The sequence below is a fragment of the Orycteropus afer genome, unplaced genomic scaffold (assembly GCF_000298275.1).
Source record: "Orycteropus afer afer isolate SDZICR_OR568_19922 unplaced genomic scaffold, OryAfe1.0 scaffold00136, whole genome shotgun sequence".
NCBI lineage: Eukaryota > Metazoa > Chordata > Mammalia > Tubulidentata > Orycteropodidae > Orycteropus > Orycteropus afer.
This window is the reverse complement of record NW_006921723.1, coordinates 1040862-1059929: the sequence shown is the minus strand read 5'-3', so window position 1 is coordinate 1059929 and position 19068 is coordinate 1040862. Positions and strand designations below refer to the sequence as shown.

Below are 19068 nucleotides of genomic sequence, written 5' to 3'. Positions count from 1 at the left end.
CACGGCTGTTTTCCCGGAGTTTTCCCCAGCAAACATGAAGGCTACAGTTTAATAAATGCTCATGTCCAGCGGAGTCACAGATGGTGTCAGCCTCCTGTGGGAGGTGGGGGTCTAGCCACAGACGGACACCAGAGGGCCTCCCAGATGCGCAGGCTGGGTGCCCCCACCCCACTGCAGGCCTCAGCTGGAGCCATGGCTCCCCTGCACCTGTAGCCTCTGTGCCCAGGTCTTTAGAGGGTGGGGTTTATGGGAGCCACACCTCTGCATCCCAGATTACCCTGGATTCACACGTTAACTCACTGCCATCAGGTCAGTCCCGACTCATAGCGACCCCTCCTTGGGTTTCCGAGGCAGTATCTCTATGGAAGTAGATTGCCCAACCTTCCTTCCGAGGAGTGGCTGGTGTCTTTGAACCACCAGCCTTCGGGTTAGCAGTCAAGTGCCTTAGGCACTACGCCACCAGAGCTCCCACACATAGGCGTGGGAAATTGTACATAGAGGTCCCAGGCATTCCTGCCTCCCCCACTACAACATCTTACAAAATCTTTAATATAAGATCCTAATCAGGATATGGACATTGATATGATCTACCGATTCTACTCAGACTCCCTAGTTCTCCATGTGCCCTGGTGTGAGAGTGTGCATGTTGTTGTTGTTATGTACCGTCGAGTCGGACCGACTCATAGTGACCCCTCCTTGGGTTTCCGAGGCAGTATCGTTATGGAAGTAGATTGCCCCATTTTCCTTCTGAGGAGTGGCTGGTGGGTGCATGCGTGTGTATAAATGAGTATGGGAGCATATGTGAGTGTGTGTGTTTGTGAGTGTGTATCAGTGTGAGGATGGATAAGTGTGTGTGAATGAGTGTGGGAGTCCCTGTGTGGGGCAAACGGTAGACACACTCAGCTACTAAGTGAAAGGTTGATGGTTTGAACCTACCCAGTGGTGCCTTGGAAGAAAAGCCTGGTGACCTGCTTCTGTTAAGATTCTAGCCAAGAAAACTCTACGGAGCACAGCTCTACTTTGTAATATACCTCACCTAAAACAAACTCACTGTCATCAAGTCAATTCCGACTCATAGTGACCCCTATTGGGTTTCTGAGGTGGTAAACCTTTACAGAAGTAGATTGCCCCATCTTCCTTCTGCTGAGTGGCTGGAGGGTTTGAACTGCCAAACTTCTGGTTAGCAAATGATTCAGGCACTGTGCCACCAGAGTTTCTCGTAATATATACCTACTCCTCACTTACAGACTAATGTCTTGTCATTTGGCGTTTCACAATTATAATAGTAAAAAATCTGGTTAAATAGCCTTAAAGCCAGGTAAGGACCTGTGTGTTTTTGAGTGAGAGAGTGCCTCCCTCCTGTGCCACAAGTTCTTGATCCCTCCTATCCCACCCCTCTCCCCAGTCTTGAATGCAAATAAAGTTAAAAAAAAAAAAAATGGCTGGAAGCTGGGACCTCTGGTAGGTTGGTGGCAGCCGTAGCTGGAGAGGAAGATATGGCTTCAGGTTGCTAATCTGGAAGGAAACAGAAAGGCACAGACAGGATGCCTGTCGGTCACTTTGCTGCAAACCCTGAGATGCACCATTTGTGCACTTGGGGACACTGATGGGGTGGACATGGGGTCACCCAATGGCAGCTGGTTTCAATGAGCATGTGTGAGTGTGTGTCTTCCCAGACATCTTGACACCCTGACCCAGGGTTGCCCCAACTCACAGCTCACACTTTCTTAGCCTCCTATTGCCAGGCTCACTGCCAATGTAAACCCAGTGGGGAGCCCAAAAAGGCCCCCTCTCCTACTACAGTCTGCACCCCATTACTCCAACACAGCATTGCAGGTAGCTCACACTGTTGGGGTGGATGGGCTTATGGTTGCTCAGCAGACAGGGGCACTGGGGAAGGAGGTCATAGGTCTGCAGATCCCAGCACCGGAGCCCTCAGCACCCACCACCCATCCCACCTAGTCCCCAGGGAAGTTAACATGAGAAGTCAGCCAAAAGTGGATTAAGGGAGAAAGGTGAAGTCTCCGGGGCCTTGGAGACAGACATAGGAGGTAGAGGCTGGCCCCTGTCATCCCCATGACAGATTCACTGTTTTGAAGCCCCATTAGGGGATTTGTTTTTGTTATTTATTGTAGTGAAAACATACACACCAAGACATTCACCAGCACAGCTTCCACAATTACAGTCCAATGCCATCGATCACATTTTTCGTTGTGCCACACGCATTAGCACTATCCTCATTGAACACAGTCCACCAGCAGGAGGGCTCTGTTTTGATCCCACAGGAGATGTCCCAAACCCTGGGCCCACCCCAAATTTGGAACCCTGGGTTGCTGGGGAGGAGAGCAGGCCTGAGGGGAAACGAGTGGGCGGCACCTAGGCCTTCTCCAGAGCAGGGTCCTGTAGAGGGCCAGGGGGCTTCGTCTGTCGGGAGGGGGCTTAACCATAGCTAGTCCCAGAGACCTCAGGGGTCTGGCCAGCCCGGGGGGTCCTCCTGGTCTGCAGGTCTTGCTGTTCCGGAAGTCTGGCGGGTCTGGGGCTCTGTAGTATCTGCAGGGCAGTCATACCAGCGAGGTAGAGCGGGTGCCGGTCCCTGTGCCGCCCTCATCCCCTGAGGCCTTGGAGGCCGTGGCAGCGTTTCTAGGCGCCAGGCGGCAGAGAGCCCTGCCAACCTTTTCCCGGAACTCAGCGGACACGTAGTAGTAGACGAAGGGGTCCACGCAGCTGTTGAGGGTGCTGAGCGCCAGGCTGGGCAGGTAGGCGGCATAGAGGTCGCCCCAGGCGTGCGGTGCCGGGTCCGAGTAGTGCAGTAGCAGCAACACGTTGCTGGGCGCGAAAAAGGCCAGAGCGGAGACCAGCACCAGGGCCGCCAGGCGCCATGCGTGACTGTAGCGCCGGCCGCTGGTTGCCAGAGCGCGCAGCGTGGCTCCGTAGCACAGCGCCATGGCCAGCAGCGGCACGAAACAGCCGAGCAACGCCAGGCAGGTGAAGGCGGGTCGCCAGTGCGAGACCTGCGCGCCGAGTGGCAGCACGTCATGGCACAGCAAGCGGCCCGCGTCCGCGCCGCCCAGCCAGAAGGTCTGTCGTTGCAGCGCCAAGGGCAGCGCCAGAGCGGCAGCAGCCAGCCAGGCGGCGGCGCACAGCCCCGTGGCCAGGGCCCGGCCGCGCAGGGAGCGGGCACGCAGCGGGTGCACCACCGCCAGGTAGCGGTCAAGGGCGATAGCTGCCAGCAGCAGCAGTGAGCAGTACATGTGGCCGTAGAGTGTGACTGTGGCCAGGCGACAGGCGGCTTCACCGAAGGGCCAGCGCTGGCCACGCAGGTGGTAGGCGATGCGCAGCGGCAGCGCCAAGCCTAGTAGTAAGTCGGCGGCCGCCAGGTTCATGAGCAGCAGTGTAGAGGGCAGGCGCGGCACGCTTGTGGCTAGCACCCACAGCGCCAGGCCATTGGCCGGCAGCCCGAGCGCCAAAGCCAGTGTGTAGAGCGTGGGCACCAGGCGCGTGGACACCCAGCCCAGCAGCAGGGCCTGTGAGCTGTTGGGCAGTAGCAGGGTGTCACTGTTGTTGGGGCAGGGGCGGCCTGGGAAGCTGCGTGGGAAGGGCAGGGGCTGGACTGTCGCCTCTGCTGCAGGAAAGGGCTTCTGCGTGCCTCCTGTAGGGAGAGTGGTGACAGCCACCACAGGAGGGAAGGGGATGAGTGCCAAGCGCCAAGGACACAGAGCTACACCAGAGACTAGCATCAATTCCTTCTGTCCCCTTTCCTGGGGACTCTACCTAGTGTCCCACCCCCCGTTACCCCACCCTAAGCTGATACCCTTAGCATCAGCCCTGGACTGCTCCACTGGCTTCCTTCTATTTGTTCCTTGTGGCACCCCTTGTGTCTGCTCTTGGTGACATCCTGATGTCTGTCCCTGGTATCCACCCAGGACCCCTCAACTGCCCTCCGGGTGTCCCCACTCCTGTTCACCTCTAGTTACACCCTGGTATCTGTCCTTATGTCCCCCTGGATCCTGGAGCTACCCCTTTGTGTCCCCCTCAGGCCCCAGAGCCACCTCATGCCCCTCTTGCACCCCTTGTCCACACCCCTTAGCTACTCCCCTGGTGCCCACCCTTGTGTCCACCTCTAGTGAATCCCTAGTATCAAGTGTTGCCCTTGGTTTGCCTGCCCCCCCATGAGCTCTCTAGTATCTGCTGGGAAGAGCCAGCCCAAGGGGGTGCATTGCAGTGGAGGCCCCAGCTCTCAGGGTATAGATACTCCCACCCCCATTGGGTTAGGGCTGGGGTGGGCAATGGGGCTGAAAGGACCCCATTTCCTCCCTGCCCCCTCAGCTCTGGGCCCCATCCCCCTTGGCTTCTCCATGTGCCCTTCACTCACCAACAGCCCCTCCTGCATTCCTGTCCTCAGGGGTCTCCTTGTAGACGCCGGGGGTGCAGATGCCACCAGCAGGGCTGAGCCCCAGTGCCAGGGCCCCAAGCAGCAGGAGCCCCCACATGTCACTGCTGATGGGTTTGCTGCTCTGGGCCCCTCAGCTTCCTGCTTGAAGACCCCCACCCCAGCTTCCTGCCCCGGCCCCTGAGGGTGGAGGGCTGGGAGATAAAGCAGGAAGACCCCTTCCTGTCCCCTGCCCCAGTCCTGCCTGAGGGAGGCCCAGGTCGTAGCTGAGGAGGCCTGGGCAGACCAAGGTCACTCCGCCTAGCTGAGGCTCCTCACAGGGCTCAGAAAGATGGGGGGGGGGGGTGCTGCCCTGGGCTGCTGCCCCCTTTTCACCTCCCCTCAGCCAGGAAGCATCTGTAGTTCAAGTCGCCACTTCCTGATCGTCACTCATGTCTCCAGCCCCAGTTTGCATGACAGCCCTGTCCGCCAGGCCCACTCCTGCATCAGGGGCCCTTCCTGCAGCCTCTCCTCCCCCCTGCCCCAGCCCTGGGCTGGAAGTCAGCAAGGGGAGGGATACCTCCGGCACCCAGTCCTCTGGGGGGTGGGCTCAGCACCGTCTCCTGGGCAAAGGGGAAAGTGAATGAAGGAGTAGGGGGCACCTGGTGAGTCAGAGGTCTGCTGAGGAGAGAGAGTGAAGGGGGCCTGGGTCTTAGCTGGAGTCACTGACCCTGACCATGTGCTGCGCTAGGGTGTGAGGAGACCAGGCTCTTCAAACCCCTGTCATGGCGCCACCGTCAGCCCCACCCCCAGTATGGTAGGGTGTTTACAGCCAGACCCCAGCCCAAGGGAGACCTTTCCTCCTCCTTCCCTCACCCAGGAGTCCTTCCATCCTGCTGGACAGGCTGCTGTGGGGACATGACATGCATTACCTGGTGTTTGTGGGGGAGCGCACCCTCTGTGCGGATAAAGAAACAGAAGCTTTGAGGGTAGGCACTTTTTCTCGCTTCTGCCCACAACCTTCCTGGCTGCCCCTCCCCGCCCTGGGAGTACCCTGTGGTCAGGGCCAGGCCATAAGGGAGGACTGGGGAAGGGGGGCAGGAGGGCCCAGCCTGTGGCAGTGTTGGTCTGGGGTCAGAGGGAGCTATTTTCCCTCAGGGAAGCCCTAAAGTCACACATCCAGGGACATGGAGACCAGCCAGGAAGTGATGAAGCAGAGTCCTGGACATTGGCCAGCGCGGCATCCGCCTCCGCCAGCCCGGGGGGAGGGCCCTGCCCCCAGCTCCGGGGAAAACTGAGGCCAGAGAGGTCCCTGGGTCCTTGGAAGATGTTTGCATCCACACTGACGACAAACTCAGCTCAACCCAACTCTTGCAGATACATGTAACCAAAGACACCCCCAGTTGGGACCCCTGCCACCTTCCATGTAGGTGAGGTGGGGCATTGATGTTCCCACCCTCTGACTCCAGGCCCCCGGGTCTGGAGCTTTATCCTGGATGTCCATGGGAGAAGGTTTGTATAGGATATTTCCGCAGCATAAATCGGGGTGCACAGCCTCTGCATCAGGGATGGCACTGTGCCCTGGGGGAGAGGACCCCCCACACAGCAGGGAAGGTGCAGAGGCACTGGGACCAAAGCGCCCCACTTGGGTGACACGTCAGTGTCCAGCCTCTCCTGCCCCCAACACTCTGGGCACAGAGTGGGGCTGCCTGTGGGGAGGACTTTTTGTTTGTTTGTGCTGCTGGGGTTTCCTGAGCCCCAGGATGCGGTTCATGTGAGTGTCCGAGGCATGCTGTACAAAGTACCACATACTGGGGGTTTTCAGAGAAGAAATCTATTTGCTCTCAGTTCTGGAGACCAGAAGTCCAGAATCCAGTTGTTGGCTGGGCTACGATCCCTCTGGAGGTTATAGGGAATGATCCTTCCTTGTCCCTTGCAGCTTCTGGTGGACCCAGGAGTTCCTGGGCTTGTGGCACCACTCGGATCTCTGCCTCCGTTGTTACGTGGCCTCCTTCTCTGTACCTGTATCTGTATCCAAATGTATATCTTTTTATAAGGACACCAGACATTGAATTTATGGCCACCCATCCAACTCCAGTACTACTACAACTTAACTTAATTACAACTGCAAAGACCCTTTTTGCAAATATGGTCACAGGGTAGGATGTGAACGTATCCTTTTGGGGACACAATTCAAGCCATGACACGGCTCATAAAAAAAAAAAAAAACAAAAAAACAAAAAAACACCTCAGGCAAACAGACGGATTTGGCGGTTCAAGCTGGATTTCCTTGCTCTGGAGACCCACCCAGCACCTACCCGTTCCCCAGTACCTACAGTCTGGAGGGAGTTCTGGTGGTGTAGTGTCTAAGGCATTTGACTACTAACCAGGAGACTAGTGGTTCAAACCCACCAATCACTCATTGGAAGGAAGATTGGGCAATAATCTACTTCCGCAGAGACACTGCCTGGGAAACCCAAGGAGGGGTCACTAGGAGTCAGAAACGACTCCAGGGTAGTGGGTTTGGTTGGTTTTTTAGTCGAGGCCTGGAAAAGCCACGGCCCCTCGCGGCCCCGCCCCTCTCCAGGCCCCGCCCCCTTTCCCGGCCGGGTCCCGCCCAGCCCCGCCGAAGCCCTCCTCGGCCTCTCCCCCTATTTAACTTGGGTTCAGACCAAGTCCTGCCTGTGACCTCTCCCCGAGCCCTGGCCCGCTCCCAGCCCCTCCCTGGGTCCCTCTGGCTTCGGTAGAAAGATCTGGACTTGGAGGAGTTGGCCTATTGAGTCCCTGGAGCTCTCCAGTCTCCCCCGAGTGTCCCTGAGAAAACAGCTCCTTCCGTTCTGTGCTGTGGCTGAAGCCGCATGCGCGCCCGCAGTGTGAAGCTACCGTGTGTCCAGTCCGACTCCTCTAGGGGCTGCTAATCGGGGGGCTTCAGCTCTGGGCAGAGTTGCGTCAACCCCTTGACCACTGGAGAGGAGGAGTGTGACCCCGTTTCAGTGAGGTTGGAGGACAGCCCTTGGTCACACGAGTTCTGGCTATCAGGTGCTCCTTTCCCGAGTCTGTGTGCCCCCGCCTCCAGGACCTTCGCCACTCCCCACCCCCCACCCCGAATTCCAAGGCCGGCGGTCCAGCAGCCAGTCCCCTGCAGGTTAGTCACCCACACGCTCGGCCCACTGACTCGGGTGACCTCGCTTTGTAAAACTCACGTCACTAGGATTAGGAACGATGTCTACCGGGTACACTTAGTGCTCTATCCTCTTACCCCAGCCTCCCGCGAGGGGTCGCGAGCTCCCAGGGAGGAGGGGCACCCACCAGCAGGTACCCACCTGCAACTCCAGAGCTCGTCCGTGGCCCAGGAATCCCTCTCAGGTGCAGGCTGGGGGCTCCGGAGACGGTCCCCAACTCTGGGGGCACAGAAGGTGGGGAGACTGGGGCTCGAAACCCCCCCACCCTCGACCAATGAAGCAGGTTGGAAGGGAAGGTACAAACGTTAGGCAGCATTGGGGTGTGGGGTTCTCTCCCTTATCAGTACCTAAGGAATCCCCGTGGAATACTTCTACTCTGACCCACATGGGGTCTCGAGCCAGAGTGGACTCCACAGCAGCTGGCAGGAGTCCTTGAGTGGTTCGATTGGTGAAGATGGCAGCTGCTAATTGAGTCCACCAGAGGAGCCTTGGAAGGCCTGGCGACTGCCTGCCAGAAACTCAGCTATTGCAAACCCTGTGGAACAGCTCTTCTCTAACCTACACGGGGTTGCCATGGATCGGAGCTGACACAATGGCAGCCTAACGAATTCCCACAAGCTTGGCAGTGTCAGGCAACACATTATCTTTAAGTTTCTGTGGGGGACAGCTGGACACACAGGGCTGGCAAGGGAGACATGCCCCACCTGGAGGAGCCCAGCCAAACTCCATAGTAATACATCAGGATCCAAAGAGCCAATATCCAGGTGGGAGGAACCGGGTCAGCCCTACTTAGTATAGGAATGGTCTAGGAAACAGGCCCATGATTCCCCTTGAATGTAGGGTGTGTGTGTGTGGGAGGCACACTCTGGGGACAGCGGACAGGCATTTAGGCAAGACTACCTTGGGGAAGCCTGACTTTGCCACCTAGAAATGGAACCTACCCGCTGCTGGGGACGGGCAGCATGTGGGTCCCCCCAAACAACACACACAGGGCTTGTGGCAGACTCGCAAGACTCCCTCCAAGAAAATGACAGGCAGAGCCTCTCAGCTTTACATCAATATTTAATTTTTAACTTTAATGTGCAAATAAATAGAAAAGGAAATGTACATTCAAAACAGCTGCAAAGGAAGTATAAGCCCCAGGACGGAAAGTGTCCAGGAGGGGCAGGTGCCCCTCGAAGCATGCAGGGTGGGGCGCCCCCTCCCACCTGCTCCACCCCCCAGCTCCAGACAGACAGAGAGAAGGGGTGGCACAGTGGGGGCACAGCTGGCAGAGGGGCTGGTGCAGGAATTTTGATAATAAACTCCCTTCTTATAAAACCAGGGTGTTCACAAAGTGCTGGATTACACTCAGGAAAACGGGCAAGGAGACCTCGGGCGGGAACGCACTGACTTTGGAACTTCCCAGGCCTTGAGTCAAAGGCATCGCAAGTTCCACAGGAAACCAGAAATCCGTCTCTGCTTCCTGGAACCACAAGTTTGGCACAGCTCTGCTGCAGGAGGTCGAGGGCTAGGGAGCCAATTCCAGCATGACAGTACAAGGCGTTCAAGGAGCTGGTCCCAGCCCCACCACGTGGAGCTCTTGGCACCGAGCCCTGGACATCTCCACAACCGTCGCTAGAGCCCTTCAGGCCCACACCCTCACAGGAGAGAACAATGAGTCTGTGGGAACAGCTGGGGGCCCCTCCTCAGAGGACGAGGGCTTTAGGAAGGGGCAGGCACACACAGTCGCCATGGGCTGGGCACAGGGCTGGGCTACTGAGGAAGCCACACGGCGGAGAGAGCATGAAGAAATAAACACGCGTGTGCTTCTCTGTCTTTCTAGGAGATCCACTTTAAGTACACCACAGGGCAGGGATGCTGGCCCAGCCCCTGGTTTACAGTCTCTCTCATAGAAAGTAGAATCTTCTGGAAGTTTCGGCTGCTGGGCACAGCAGGCCAGCTGCTGAGAGCCAACGCCGCCGCCCCCTTATGCCTAGGCATGACTGTGATTGGGGCCTCTCGCTGTTCAGAGTCTGAGGACTCCATATGGTGCCAAGCTCAGCCCCACAGTCGTCTGGTGTCTCATCCTCGCAGTGTCTCATCACCCCTGATGTTTCCAGGATGGGGTCCCCTCCAGGTGCTCAGGTGCAGGCAGATCAGTTTGGCACAGGCTGGGCCCCAGCTTGGGGCAAGTCACTGTGGAGACACCCACGTGGCGTGCTCTGGGGGATGTCAGGGCGAGGCAGGGCGCCGGCTGTACTGCACGCGGTAGCGGGTCACAGGGAGCCCATGCACACGCACAGTCTCGCACAGCGTCTTGCATGGCACCAGGTCCTCATCCTCCTCACCCATCAGCCAGTCCTGCACCAGGCTGGCCGCCTCCACTGGCACGTGGTCCTCCAGCCAGCGCCCATGCCATGCCTCGAAGTGCCGGTGGTGCCGCAGCAGCACCAGGGGCTGCACCTGCAGGGGTGGGGGCAAGGGGCAGGGCAGCTAAGTACCCCAGCGTGTGGGCGGGACCCCAAAGACCTCAGCAGGGAGGGTAGGGGAAGCTGGACAAACATGGGCAGGATTCTGGGACCCCAGGATGCAAGCAGGGGTTGGGGGAGGATGGATCCCAGGGGTCCCCAGGGGTGGGGCACCTGCTTGGCACGGCCCAGGGCGCCACGGCGGTACATGTAGTCCTCTGAGTTGACGATGAACATCATCTTGTGGGTGCTGAGCCGGAAGCGGCAGTCCACACTGCAGGCGCTCTCCACGCCCACCAGCCGCTTCCACGTGCCCTTGGCCTCACCACGCAGTGCTCGTACCTGTGCGCACTGCCACCGCCGGAACTTCCGGAGGTTCCTGCACCAGGGATACGCTCGAGAGGTGGTGCTGGGCACCTGCCTACAGTCCCCCACCCAGAGGAGGCTCCTGCCTAGAGGAGGCTCCAAGTAACCTACAGGGAGCAAGACTGGGGTCTACAGGCCAGGGGGCGTCATGGCCACAATGTATGAAAAACGCCCAACCCCAGGAGTCAGACATAAACTAAAAGTACAACCTCCAGCCCAGGCAGGACCCACCAGTGCCCCTGCCTTACTTGGTTCCCCACCAACCCCCAGCTGTCCTACCTGCCCCTGCTGTGGGCATGTCCTGTCCCACCTGTCTCTGCTCTGAGGGAAACGGGGCCCAGACTTCCTCCATCTCAGCACCCCTCTGCATTGTGACTACACCCCTAATGCCTTCGCCTGGTCTCAGACACCACCACCCTCTCCTCACTCATAGCAGGGGTCCAGACCCTCAGCTGTCCCTTACCAGCACTCAGCCCCTACTGGATCTACATACCTATCTAGCTCCCGTGAATCTGGGTCCCAAAGCCACCTTCTTAGCAGGGCTGCAGACACCCCAAGACCTGTGCCTTTGGTCTGATCCCTCTACTTCTAGTAGCTTCTCCTTCAGGTCTCTGAAGCCCTGGGCTGAGCATATCCTCCCCAAGAGCCCCTAGGCCTTTCGTCACCCAGAGACCACCACTGTGGGGGTTCCTCTCACCTCTGCAGGAACACTGGCTTCAGCAGGAAGCCCTCGCTTGGGGAGCTGGCAGTGCCCTCTGTGCCCACGTACTGCTCCACGTAGCTGGACAGGTGCTGCAAGGTGGGGAGGACAGCATAACTCCCCACGCCGGGGCATGGCCCCTTACTGTGGAAAATCTCCCATGGCCTCCCCTTGCAATGTTCACCCTGAAGGTACAGTGTGACAGGGACGTTTTGGGGGCCTCACACTGACCTGCACCTCCACGGGGTCGTCTGTCTGGGCCTCCTCGGTGTCTAGAAGCTCAATGGTCATGATCACCTGCCCTTTGCGCTGGAGGAACATCACCTGGGGGCAGGGTCACATTAGCCACCTGAAGTCCTCAGAACAGCGCAGCTCAAGGGACCGCACCTCCCAGGCCTCCACACCTCCGATAGCCTCACGTACATGTGACCAGAGCCACCATCCCACCAAATGGGAGGCCAGGGGCTGGGCACAGGGTGCACATGACGTCCACATGATCAGATAGGTCTGACTCCAGCCTTTTGCTTGGGCCCTTCCTCACTCTCGGACCCCTGCTCCCCACAACTCCTGCCCACCTTGAAGCAGTTCTCATCAGCCATGCACCGCTCAGCCCGCCACTGGTAGCTGGTCTCACGGGCAGCACGGACACATCGTGAGGACAGGTTCCCACCGGCAGCCCCACGCTTCTTCTCATTCAGGTAGAGCTCCACCACCTTCAGACACACGTCATCGCTCACCAGGTGGTGCAGCTGCGGGGAGGGGGAGAGGGTGAATGCCCAGCATACTTGTTGGGAAGCCTACCGCCTTACCTCCTGTGGGAATGGGAGGGGTAGGCAACAGAGACAAGAAACATGTCACAACAGAACAGGTGTATGCCATGAGATGTAGATCAGTGACCCAATCAAGCTGCACAGGTTAGACCTCAGCAGCCTAACACCCCTCCAGACATCTGACCTGACCCAACTCCAACCATCCAACCCAACCCCAACCTGACCCAACCCAAACCCCAACCAATCCAACCAACCAACCTGACCTCAACCCAACTCTAATCCAACCAACCCAACTCCATCCCAGACCCAAAACTGATCTAACTCAAAACTCAACCCCACCATAACCCCACCCCAATCCTACCCCAACCCCAATGTTGCCCCCAATGCAACCAAACCCAACTGCACGTGTGAGAAGCACAAAAATTAGAAATGATGTTAAAAGACTGGGAACAGTAACCCTCTATAAGTGGTGCTGTTATGGATACTTAGCTTTCTATTCAACTACAAAGTGTATTTTAATCCCATCCGTATGTTTCTATTTCTGAAGATATGAGCATGGACACAGCAGGGCTGGGTCAGGCAGAGCCACGGGCTTTGGCCAAGTTAGTACAAACTCAGGGACTCAGCACTCCCATAAGATGGCACCCACACACACAGCCTGAAATTCCCAAGGCCACCCCCAGAGCGGTAGCCCGCCCAGGATGCCTAATCCAGGGGCCCAGCTTGGGCCTGAGGTGCCAGAACACAAGTCCTCTTCCGGCGTGTGCTTACAACCAGAAGACACAGAGCCCACTGTCAACCAGAAAGAAGCCACACACCAGGAGAGGGCAGAGGCTGGGAAAGTGGGGGCGCCCGAGGCTCGACAGGGCTCAGCCCTGGGAACTGCTGGGAATGGGCCACATGGGCTGCACCGTGAACTACCCCCCATTTCTTGCCACCAACTCAGCTGACAGGTCCCAGCATAGACGCCCCGGTCATGAGGGTGTGTACCCGGGAGATGGGCAGCCTCCCTGAGGCTGGCCCAACAGGCCCTGATCCCCTCATGTCCTGAGCTGTGTCTCAAGCACAGTACTACAGGTGTGCAGCCCCACCGCCCACCACCCCATGTCTCTGTGAGCAACATCCTCCTGTGGGTGCTCTACTCTGCTCCATCTGTGATTCCCCAGGAAGAGTCAAGACTTTAACATGTTGTCAAGTGCCCTCAAGAAAGGTCTGTCAACAGGGAATCCAACAGATACCTTACATAAATGTTCACAGCAGCACTAGTCACAACAGCCAAAAGGCCAACTCAGCCTATCCATCCACAGATGATGGATAAACACAATGTGGTCGTCCACACAGTGGACTGTAACTTAGCCATAAGAAGCACTGAGACATGCTACAAGGTAGACGGACACTGAAGACATTACACTGAAGAAGCCAGAACAAAAGACGTGTTATGGCTGGTCTGACAGAGCCCGGTGAGACCCCTGAAACTATGGCCCCTAGCTACCCTTCAGGTCTGGAATTGAACTCAACTCCTGTGGCTTCCAGCTAAACAACAGAGAATAGTGGGGTGCACATTTACATCAGCTAGATACACTCCTTGGAGCGATCAATCATGGGAGAACAGAAGGGTAGTATTTGCCCAGGGAGACAGCTTGCAGGGGTGGGAGTGCATGGGAGGGAAGGGCACAGGGGAGAGATAACTAAGGGAAGGAAATGGGGAGAGAGCTGTTACACTGTGGGGAACTACAGTCAGTATCATGAGACAAAATGTGTATGAACTGCTGTATGGAAACTCAATTTGCTCTGTAAATATTCACCCATTATGTGATTAAACACACACACAAACAAAATAAAAAAACAAAAAAACACATTATGATTACACTGACATGAAACATCTAAGATGAAACATCTGTTGTTGTTGTTGTTGTTATGTGCCGTCGAGTCAGCCCTGACTCATAGCGACCCCGCCTTGGGTTTCCGAAGCAGTATCACTACGAAGTAGGATTGCCCAACCTTCCTTCCAAGGAGTGGCTGGTGGGTTTGAACCGCCAGCCTTCTGGTTAGCAGTCAAGTGCCTTAGCCACTATGCTACCAGAGCTCCCAGTAAGATGAAACATCTAAGATCAGCAAATGCAGAAACCAAAGGTTAGCAAGGGAAGGAGGGGGAGATGGTGACTGTTGAAGGGGGCACTGGGCTTCTGTTTAGGGTGATGGAAGATTTTTGGAAACAAATAGCGGTAATGGTTGTACAATATGTAATTAATATCACTGAACTGTGTATGAAAAAATGGTCAAAAAACCAGAAATGCTATAATTTACATGTTGTTGTTGTTATGTGCCATCGAGTCAGACGGACTCACAGTGACCCCTCCTTGAGTTTCTGAGGCACTATCGTTATGGATGTAGATTGCCCAACCTTCCTTCTGAGGAGTGGCTGGTGGGTTTGAACTGCCAGCCTTCTGGTTAGCAGTCAAGTGCCTTAGGCACTATGCTACTAGAACTCCTGTAATTTACATAGTAAGATTTATAAAAAGTAAGGAATGAAGTCCTGATACATGTTAGCACATGGATGAACCTTGAGAATACATGGAGTCAAAGAAGCCAGCCAAAGAGTGTGTGATTCTGTTTACAAACAAGCAAATCCCTAGACAGAAAGTGGATGTGTTGTTGCTGGGGGCTGGTGGAGGGGTGAGTGACTGCTAATGGCTCTCCCTGTGGGGGTAGTTAAGAATGTTCTGGAACCGACAGGGGGGCTGCATACACCGTGAATGTACTAAACGCTGATGCATTTCCCCCTTTAGAATAGTTTTACGTTGAATCTTACCTCAATTAGAGAGACAGAGGAGGATGGGGGCACCAGCAGCCCCAGCCAAGTCACTCACCTGCCGCGCGATGTTCTGCACTAGTTTATCCATGGTGAAGCCAATGTAGGCATGGATGGTGAACATCTCACGCAAGGTGTCCTCATACTGCGTGGGGTCGATGTTCCCCTCCAGCAGGCTCCGCACCATGTCCAGGAAGGCTGGGTAGTACTCCTCCAGCTCCACCTCACCTGGGGGAGGACAGCTGCCCTTCAGAGCCTGGACCCCCAACACTGCCGCACCCTGCAGGCCTGCTCAAAGCAGCTGGGCCTGAGACAGCCTGATGAGCCTGTGGTCCTCAAGGCTCTAAGCAGCAGCAGCCCTGTCCATCCTGCCCCTCCACCATAGCTGGGCCACGCAACTCGGGCCTTGCCCATGGTGGTGGTGGTGACGTGATCAACACCTAGGACATGGGAACTTAGGCTACACTTTGCCCAGGTGGAAATGGTGACATGACCAACAACTGGGACAGTGCCCAGAGCTGTGCAAGCAGGGGAGATGGCAGACATGGACATGGCCCACCCTCAGCCCATAGGATGGCCTAGGCCAAGGCCTTGGTCTGACCCTGCACTGCAGCAGGAAGGGGCCGCTGCTGTGCGCTGGGGGAGGATGCACATGCCTCTCTCTACTACCTGCAACCTCCTACACATCAATAATGACCTCAGAGAAAAGTTAGACAAATCCAGGCAGGATGGTTCTGATATAAGCTACAATAGTAACAAGGGTGTCCTGGTACCCTGGAGACGTATTCTGCCCCAGCCCTCTATCCGTCTACCTATCGTCCCCCGGCCCCTGCCCCCTGGCTCACTGGGCTGCTTCAGCCGCAGCTCCATGGCCGGGTCGCTGCTCCGCTCGCGCCGACCCTCGCACAACAGTTGCTCGCGCTCCTTCTCGGCCCGGTACTCCAGCAGCTGCTTTTGCGCCTGGCGGTAGAGCTTGAGCAGCCGTGCACAGAGAGTCTGGTGCAGGCGCAGGAAGAAGTACCAGTTGTTGTTGGCGAAGAAGAGACTGTAGACATCATCCAGGGGCATGGGCTGTGGCCCAAGTGCCAGGCCATCCCCGGGAGGCCCTTTCTCCTCTGGAGGGCCACTAGGAGCTCCAACGCGCTTCCGCTCACCAGGCTCTGTGCCTGGGCCCCGGGCGCCCTCACGGTCCTCTTCAGCTGACTCCTCAGAGGCACCGGGGTCCAATGGCTGTGAGAAAAAGAGGCTGGGTACGAACTGGTGCAGCAACTGCTGGATGGTGGCCTGGTCCTCTTTCTGGATGGCTGGCTGCCGCGCCACATAGTAGCTGACCAGGGCCGCTGCATCCTCCAGGATCTGCCGGTCCTCGTACACAAAGATGAGGTGGGGCTCGCTGGCGGGGGCGCTACGGCCCTCTGAGTGCTGCTCCTGGTGCTGGGCGGCAAGGAGACAGGGGCGTTAAGGCAAGCAGGAAGCCAGTGACAGGGAGGACCCCAAAGCACAGAACTGCCATGAGCGTGGATGCCACCACGATGGCCACCAACACAACCTTTATAGACAAACAGAGGACAGTGAGAGAAACACACAGAAAGAGGGTGACAGAGAAAGGCAGAGGGACAGAGAGAGTAACAGAATGAGACACAGATAAAATGAAAGAGACTGAAACAAAGACAGAGACAGACAGCAAGCTAGCATCTCTTGTGGACAGTCACGTGGCCCTTCTGGGCGCTGGCTCCAGGCTGGGGCTCACACCCATGGCCCCTCGTGCCCAGCCCTGTGTGAGTGCTGTTGCTTGTGTGCATTGAGCAGCTGAGAAGGTAGAGGCCCACCTCATCGTAGACACTCTCGATCTCATTGAGCAGGCTCTTGGAGCGCAGAGCTTTGGTGTCATTCTGCTTGAAGTTCACGGCCTGGTGGTCGAGGGACTTGAGGTAGGCCTTCTCGTACTGCTCCCGCCACACCTTGTTGAAGCCCCGCTGTGCCTCCCGCCATTCCTCCTCCTTGGCTTTCAGCCTGTGGGGGGTAGGGATGGGCGTGGTCAGAGAGGGCCACACCTGTTCTCATGCATAACCTCTCTTGCTGGTGCCCACCCCACAGGACAACCATGGCAGTTGATGGTTTTTCTCCTATCACCTCCTCCTGAGACCCTCCCTGTCCCAGCCTGGTGCTGACACTGTTCCCCAGGTGCTAACAGCTCCTCACCAAACCGAGCACCACTCAAGGGAAGGGGCCATGTCTGCCTCATTAGGGCCGGCCTATAACTGACACCTACTTCCCAAAGAGGAATGTGCTGCAGGGTGTATTACTGCCTAAGGCGTCTGACTGCTAACCAGAAGGTTGGTAGTTCAAACCCATTAGCTATTCGGCAGAAGGAAGATGGGGCAAAGATTTATGAGCTCAGAAACCCAATGGGGGTTGCTATGAGTCAGAATCTACTTGACGGCAGTGAGTATCATTTGGTTTGGAGTTTGTAGAGTGGAGAGAAAAACTGTGGATACCTATACAATGGAACATCATTCAGTCATTAAGAGAAACAAGCCATCAAAGCACAAAAAGAGGTGGAGGAACCGTAAATGCACGCCACTGAGTGACACAGTCCATCTGAAAAACCTACACACTGTATGATTCCAACTGCAGAATGTTCTGGGAAGGGCAAAAGTACAGACAGTGAAAGGATCAGTGGCTCCCAGATGCTCAGGGGGAGGAGGGATGGGTGGGGGGAGCCAAGGGCATTTTTATGGCAGTGAAACCATTCTGTATGATACTGTGATGACAGTGGACACGTGACATTATGTATTTGTCAAAACTACAAGGCTGGAAAACACTAAGAGTGAACCCTAATGTAAACTATGAACTCAAGTTAACGTGTCAAGATTAGATCATCAACTGTAACAAATGTACCACAGGAATGCAAGATATCGATAAGGCGACAAACGGTGCGTAGGGGAAACAGGAAGGCATGTAGGAACTCTCTGTACTTTCTGCATAATTTTTCCATAAATTTGAAACTACTGTAAAAAACAAAGTTTACAAAAAAAAAAGTAGTAGTAGTATGACCCCCACCCACTGCGATGGAGGACAACTATGACCCTGTATTTGTGGGTAATCATTCACATGGGTGAAGCTCCAGAAGGGGACCAACAGCTGTCAAAGGGTTTCCCTGGGAGGGCACGGGGCCCACAAGCAGGCCACCTCTTGAGGACGACGGGCACAGCAGTGGCGGGGTTCTTCTTGAGGCTTTCGATGATCTCGGGGGCCTTGTCACCATAGATGCGATAGATGGCACGCCTCTGGATGACCTCGGAGGCTCCACCCAGGCAGTCGTCCAGGCGGAACTTATCCTGGTCCTCCGGAGCCATGCGTGACAGTTTCTTCTGCACGCTCTCCAGCACACGGATCGTGGCCAGGTTAGTCTCCAGGACGACGTCCAACTGTTGGTGGGAAAGGTCAACTGTGCAGGGGCAAGGGGCCCTAGGGTAGGATGCAGGGGAAGAGTGGACCCTACAGCCTTGAGGGCGCCCTGGGGGCATGTGGAGTGGGCATGGGGGTGTGTTCTACAGTGGGAGGGGCAGACCCTGGCTGTGACACCACACTGGGGGAAGGCAGAGGTACCCAGAGACTCTCAGGACCCCACACAGTGCCACGAGCCCTGCTAACTTCCAAGCGGGCACCCAGCACAGCACCGACAGGAAGGCCCTAGGCCTGACACTGCTCTGTGCATCCGAAGCACTGCCACAGGCAGCAGTGGACAGGAGCTGAGGGGGAATGTCAGTCCCCAGAGCCACACGCTGTGATTCCTTTTAGTGGACGATCCCCTTGAAAGGACAAAGATGTGGAGACGGAAGACGCTTAGAGGCTGATCTGGGCTGGATGGGGTGGGTATAAAAGGGAACAGGAGGGGTCCTCACGGAGCTGGAGCTGCTCAGAATCCTGACTGTGGTGATGGACATGAACCATCACATGCAATAAAACTACACAGAACCACACACACCCCGACACATGAACGAATGTACTCATACATGCACTCATATGCACACTTATCCCACGTACTCGAACACATGGATGTGCACTCACACACATATATTCACATTTACACAGCCCATAATCACACTCTCATATACACAACACATATTCACACTCATATCCAAACATTCATGCTCACATCCACACATGCTCACATCCACACATGCTCACATCCACACTCATAAATGTGTAACTCATGCATACACACTCACAACACATCACACACACAAATACACACATGCACACACTTTCATACACATGCTTATAAAAATGAGTACAAGTAAAATAGGAAATCTTAATCAGATAAGCTGACTGTCGAAACATCAGGATCCTGGCTGTGACTTTGCGCTAGTTTGGTGAGATGTTCCCACTGGGAGAAACTGGGTGAGGGGTGTT

At 56.1% G+C, this 19068-nt stretch overlaps 2 protein-coding genes across 2 annotated transcripts in view; both read right to left on the bottom strand.

Annotated features, from left to right (window-relative positions):
• Window positions 1-2561: 2561 nt before the first annotated feature.
• Window positions 2562-4490, bottom strand: F2RL3 (F2R like thrombin or trypsin receptor 3). The gene is made up of 2 exons (XM_042781607.1): window positions 4377-4490; window positions 2562-3638 (listed from the first exon to the last, which is right to left on the bottom strand). Exons 1-2 carry the CDS (start codon window positions 4488-4490, stop codon window positions 2562-2564), a joined length of 1191 nt encoding a protein of 396 aa, XP_042637541.1.
• Window positions 4491-9765: 5275 nt separating this feature from the next.
• SIN3B (SIN3 transcription regulator family member B) overlaps window positions 9766-19068 on the bottom strand; it is a 41209-nt gene continuing 31906 nt past the window's right edge. Inside the window, exons 11-19 of the mRNA XM_042781583.1 lie at window positions 17842-18080; window positions 16479-16662; window positions 15495-16083; window positions 14708-14877; window positions 11643-11816; window positions 11299-11391; window positions 11065-11159; window positions 10176-10380; window positions 9766-9996 (exon numbers count right to left, since the gene is read on the bottom strand). Of these exons, the coding sequence (XP_042637517.1) occupies window positions 9766-9996; window positions 10176-10380; window positions 11065-11159; window positions 11299-11391; window positions 11643-11816; window positions 14708-14877; window positions 15495-16083; window positions 16479-16662; window positions 17842-18080 (1980 nt within the window). The remainder of the gene's footprint in view (window positions 9997-10175; window positions 10381-11064; window positions 11160-11298; window positions 11392-11642; window positions 11817-14707; window positions 14878-15494; window positions 16084-16478; window positions 16663-17841; window positions 18081-19068) is intronic.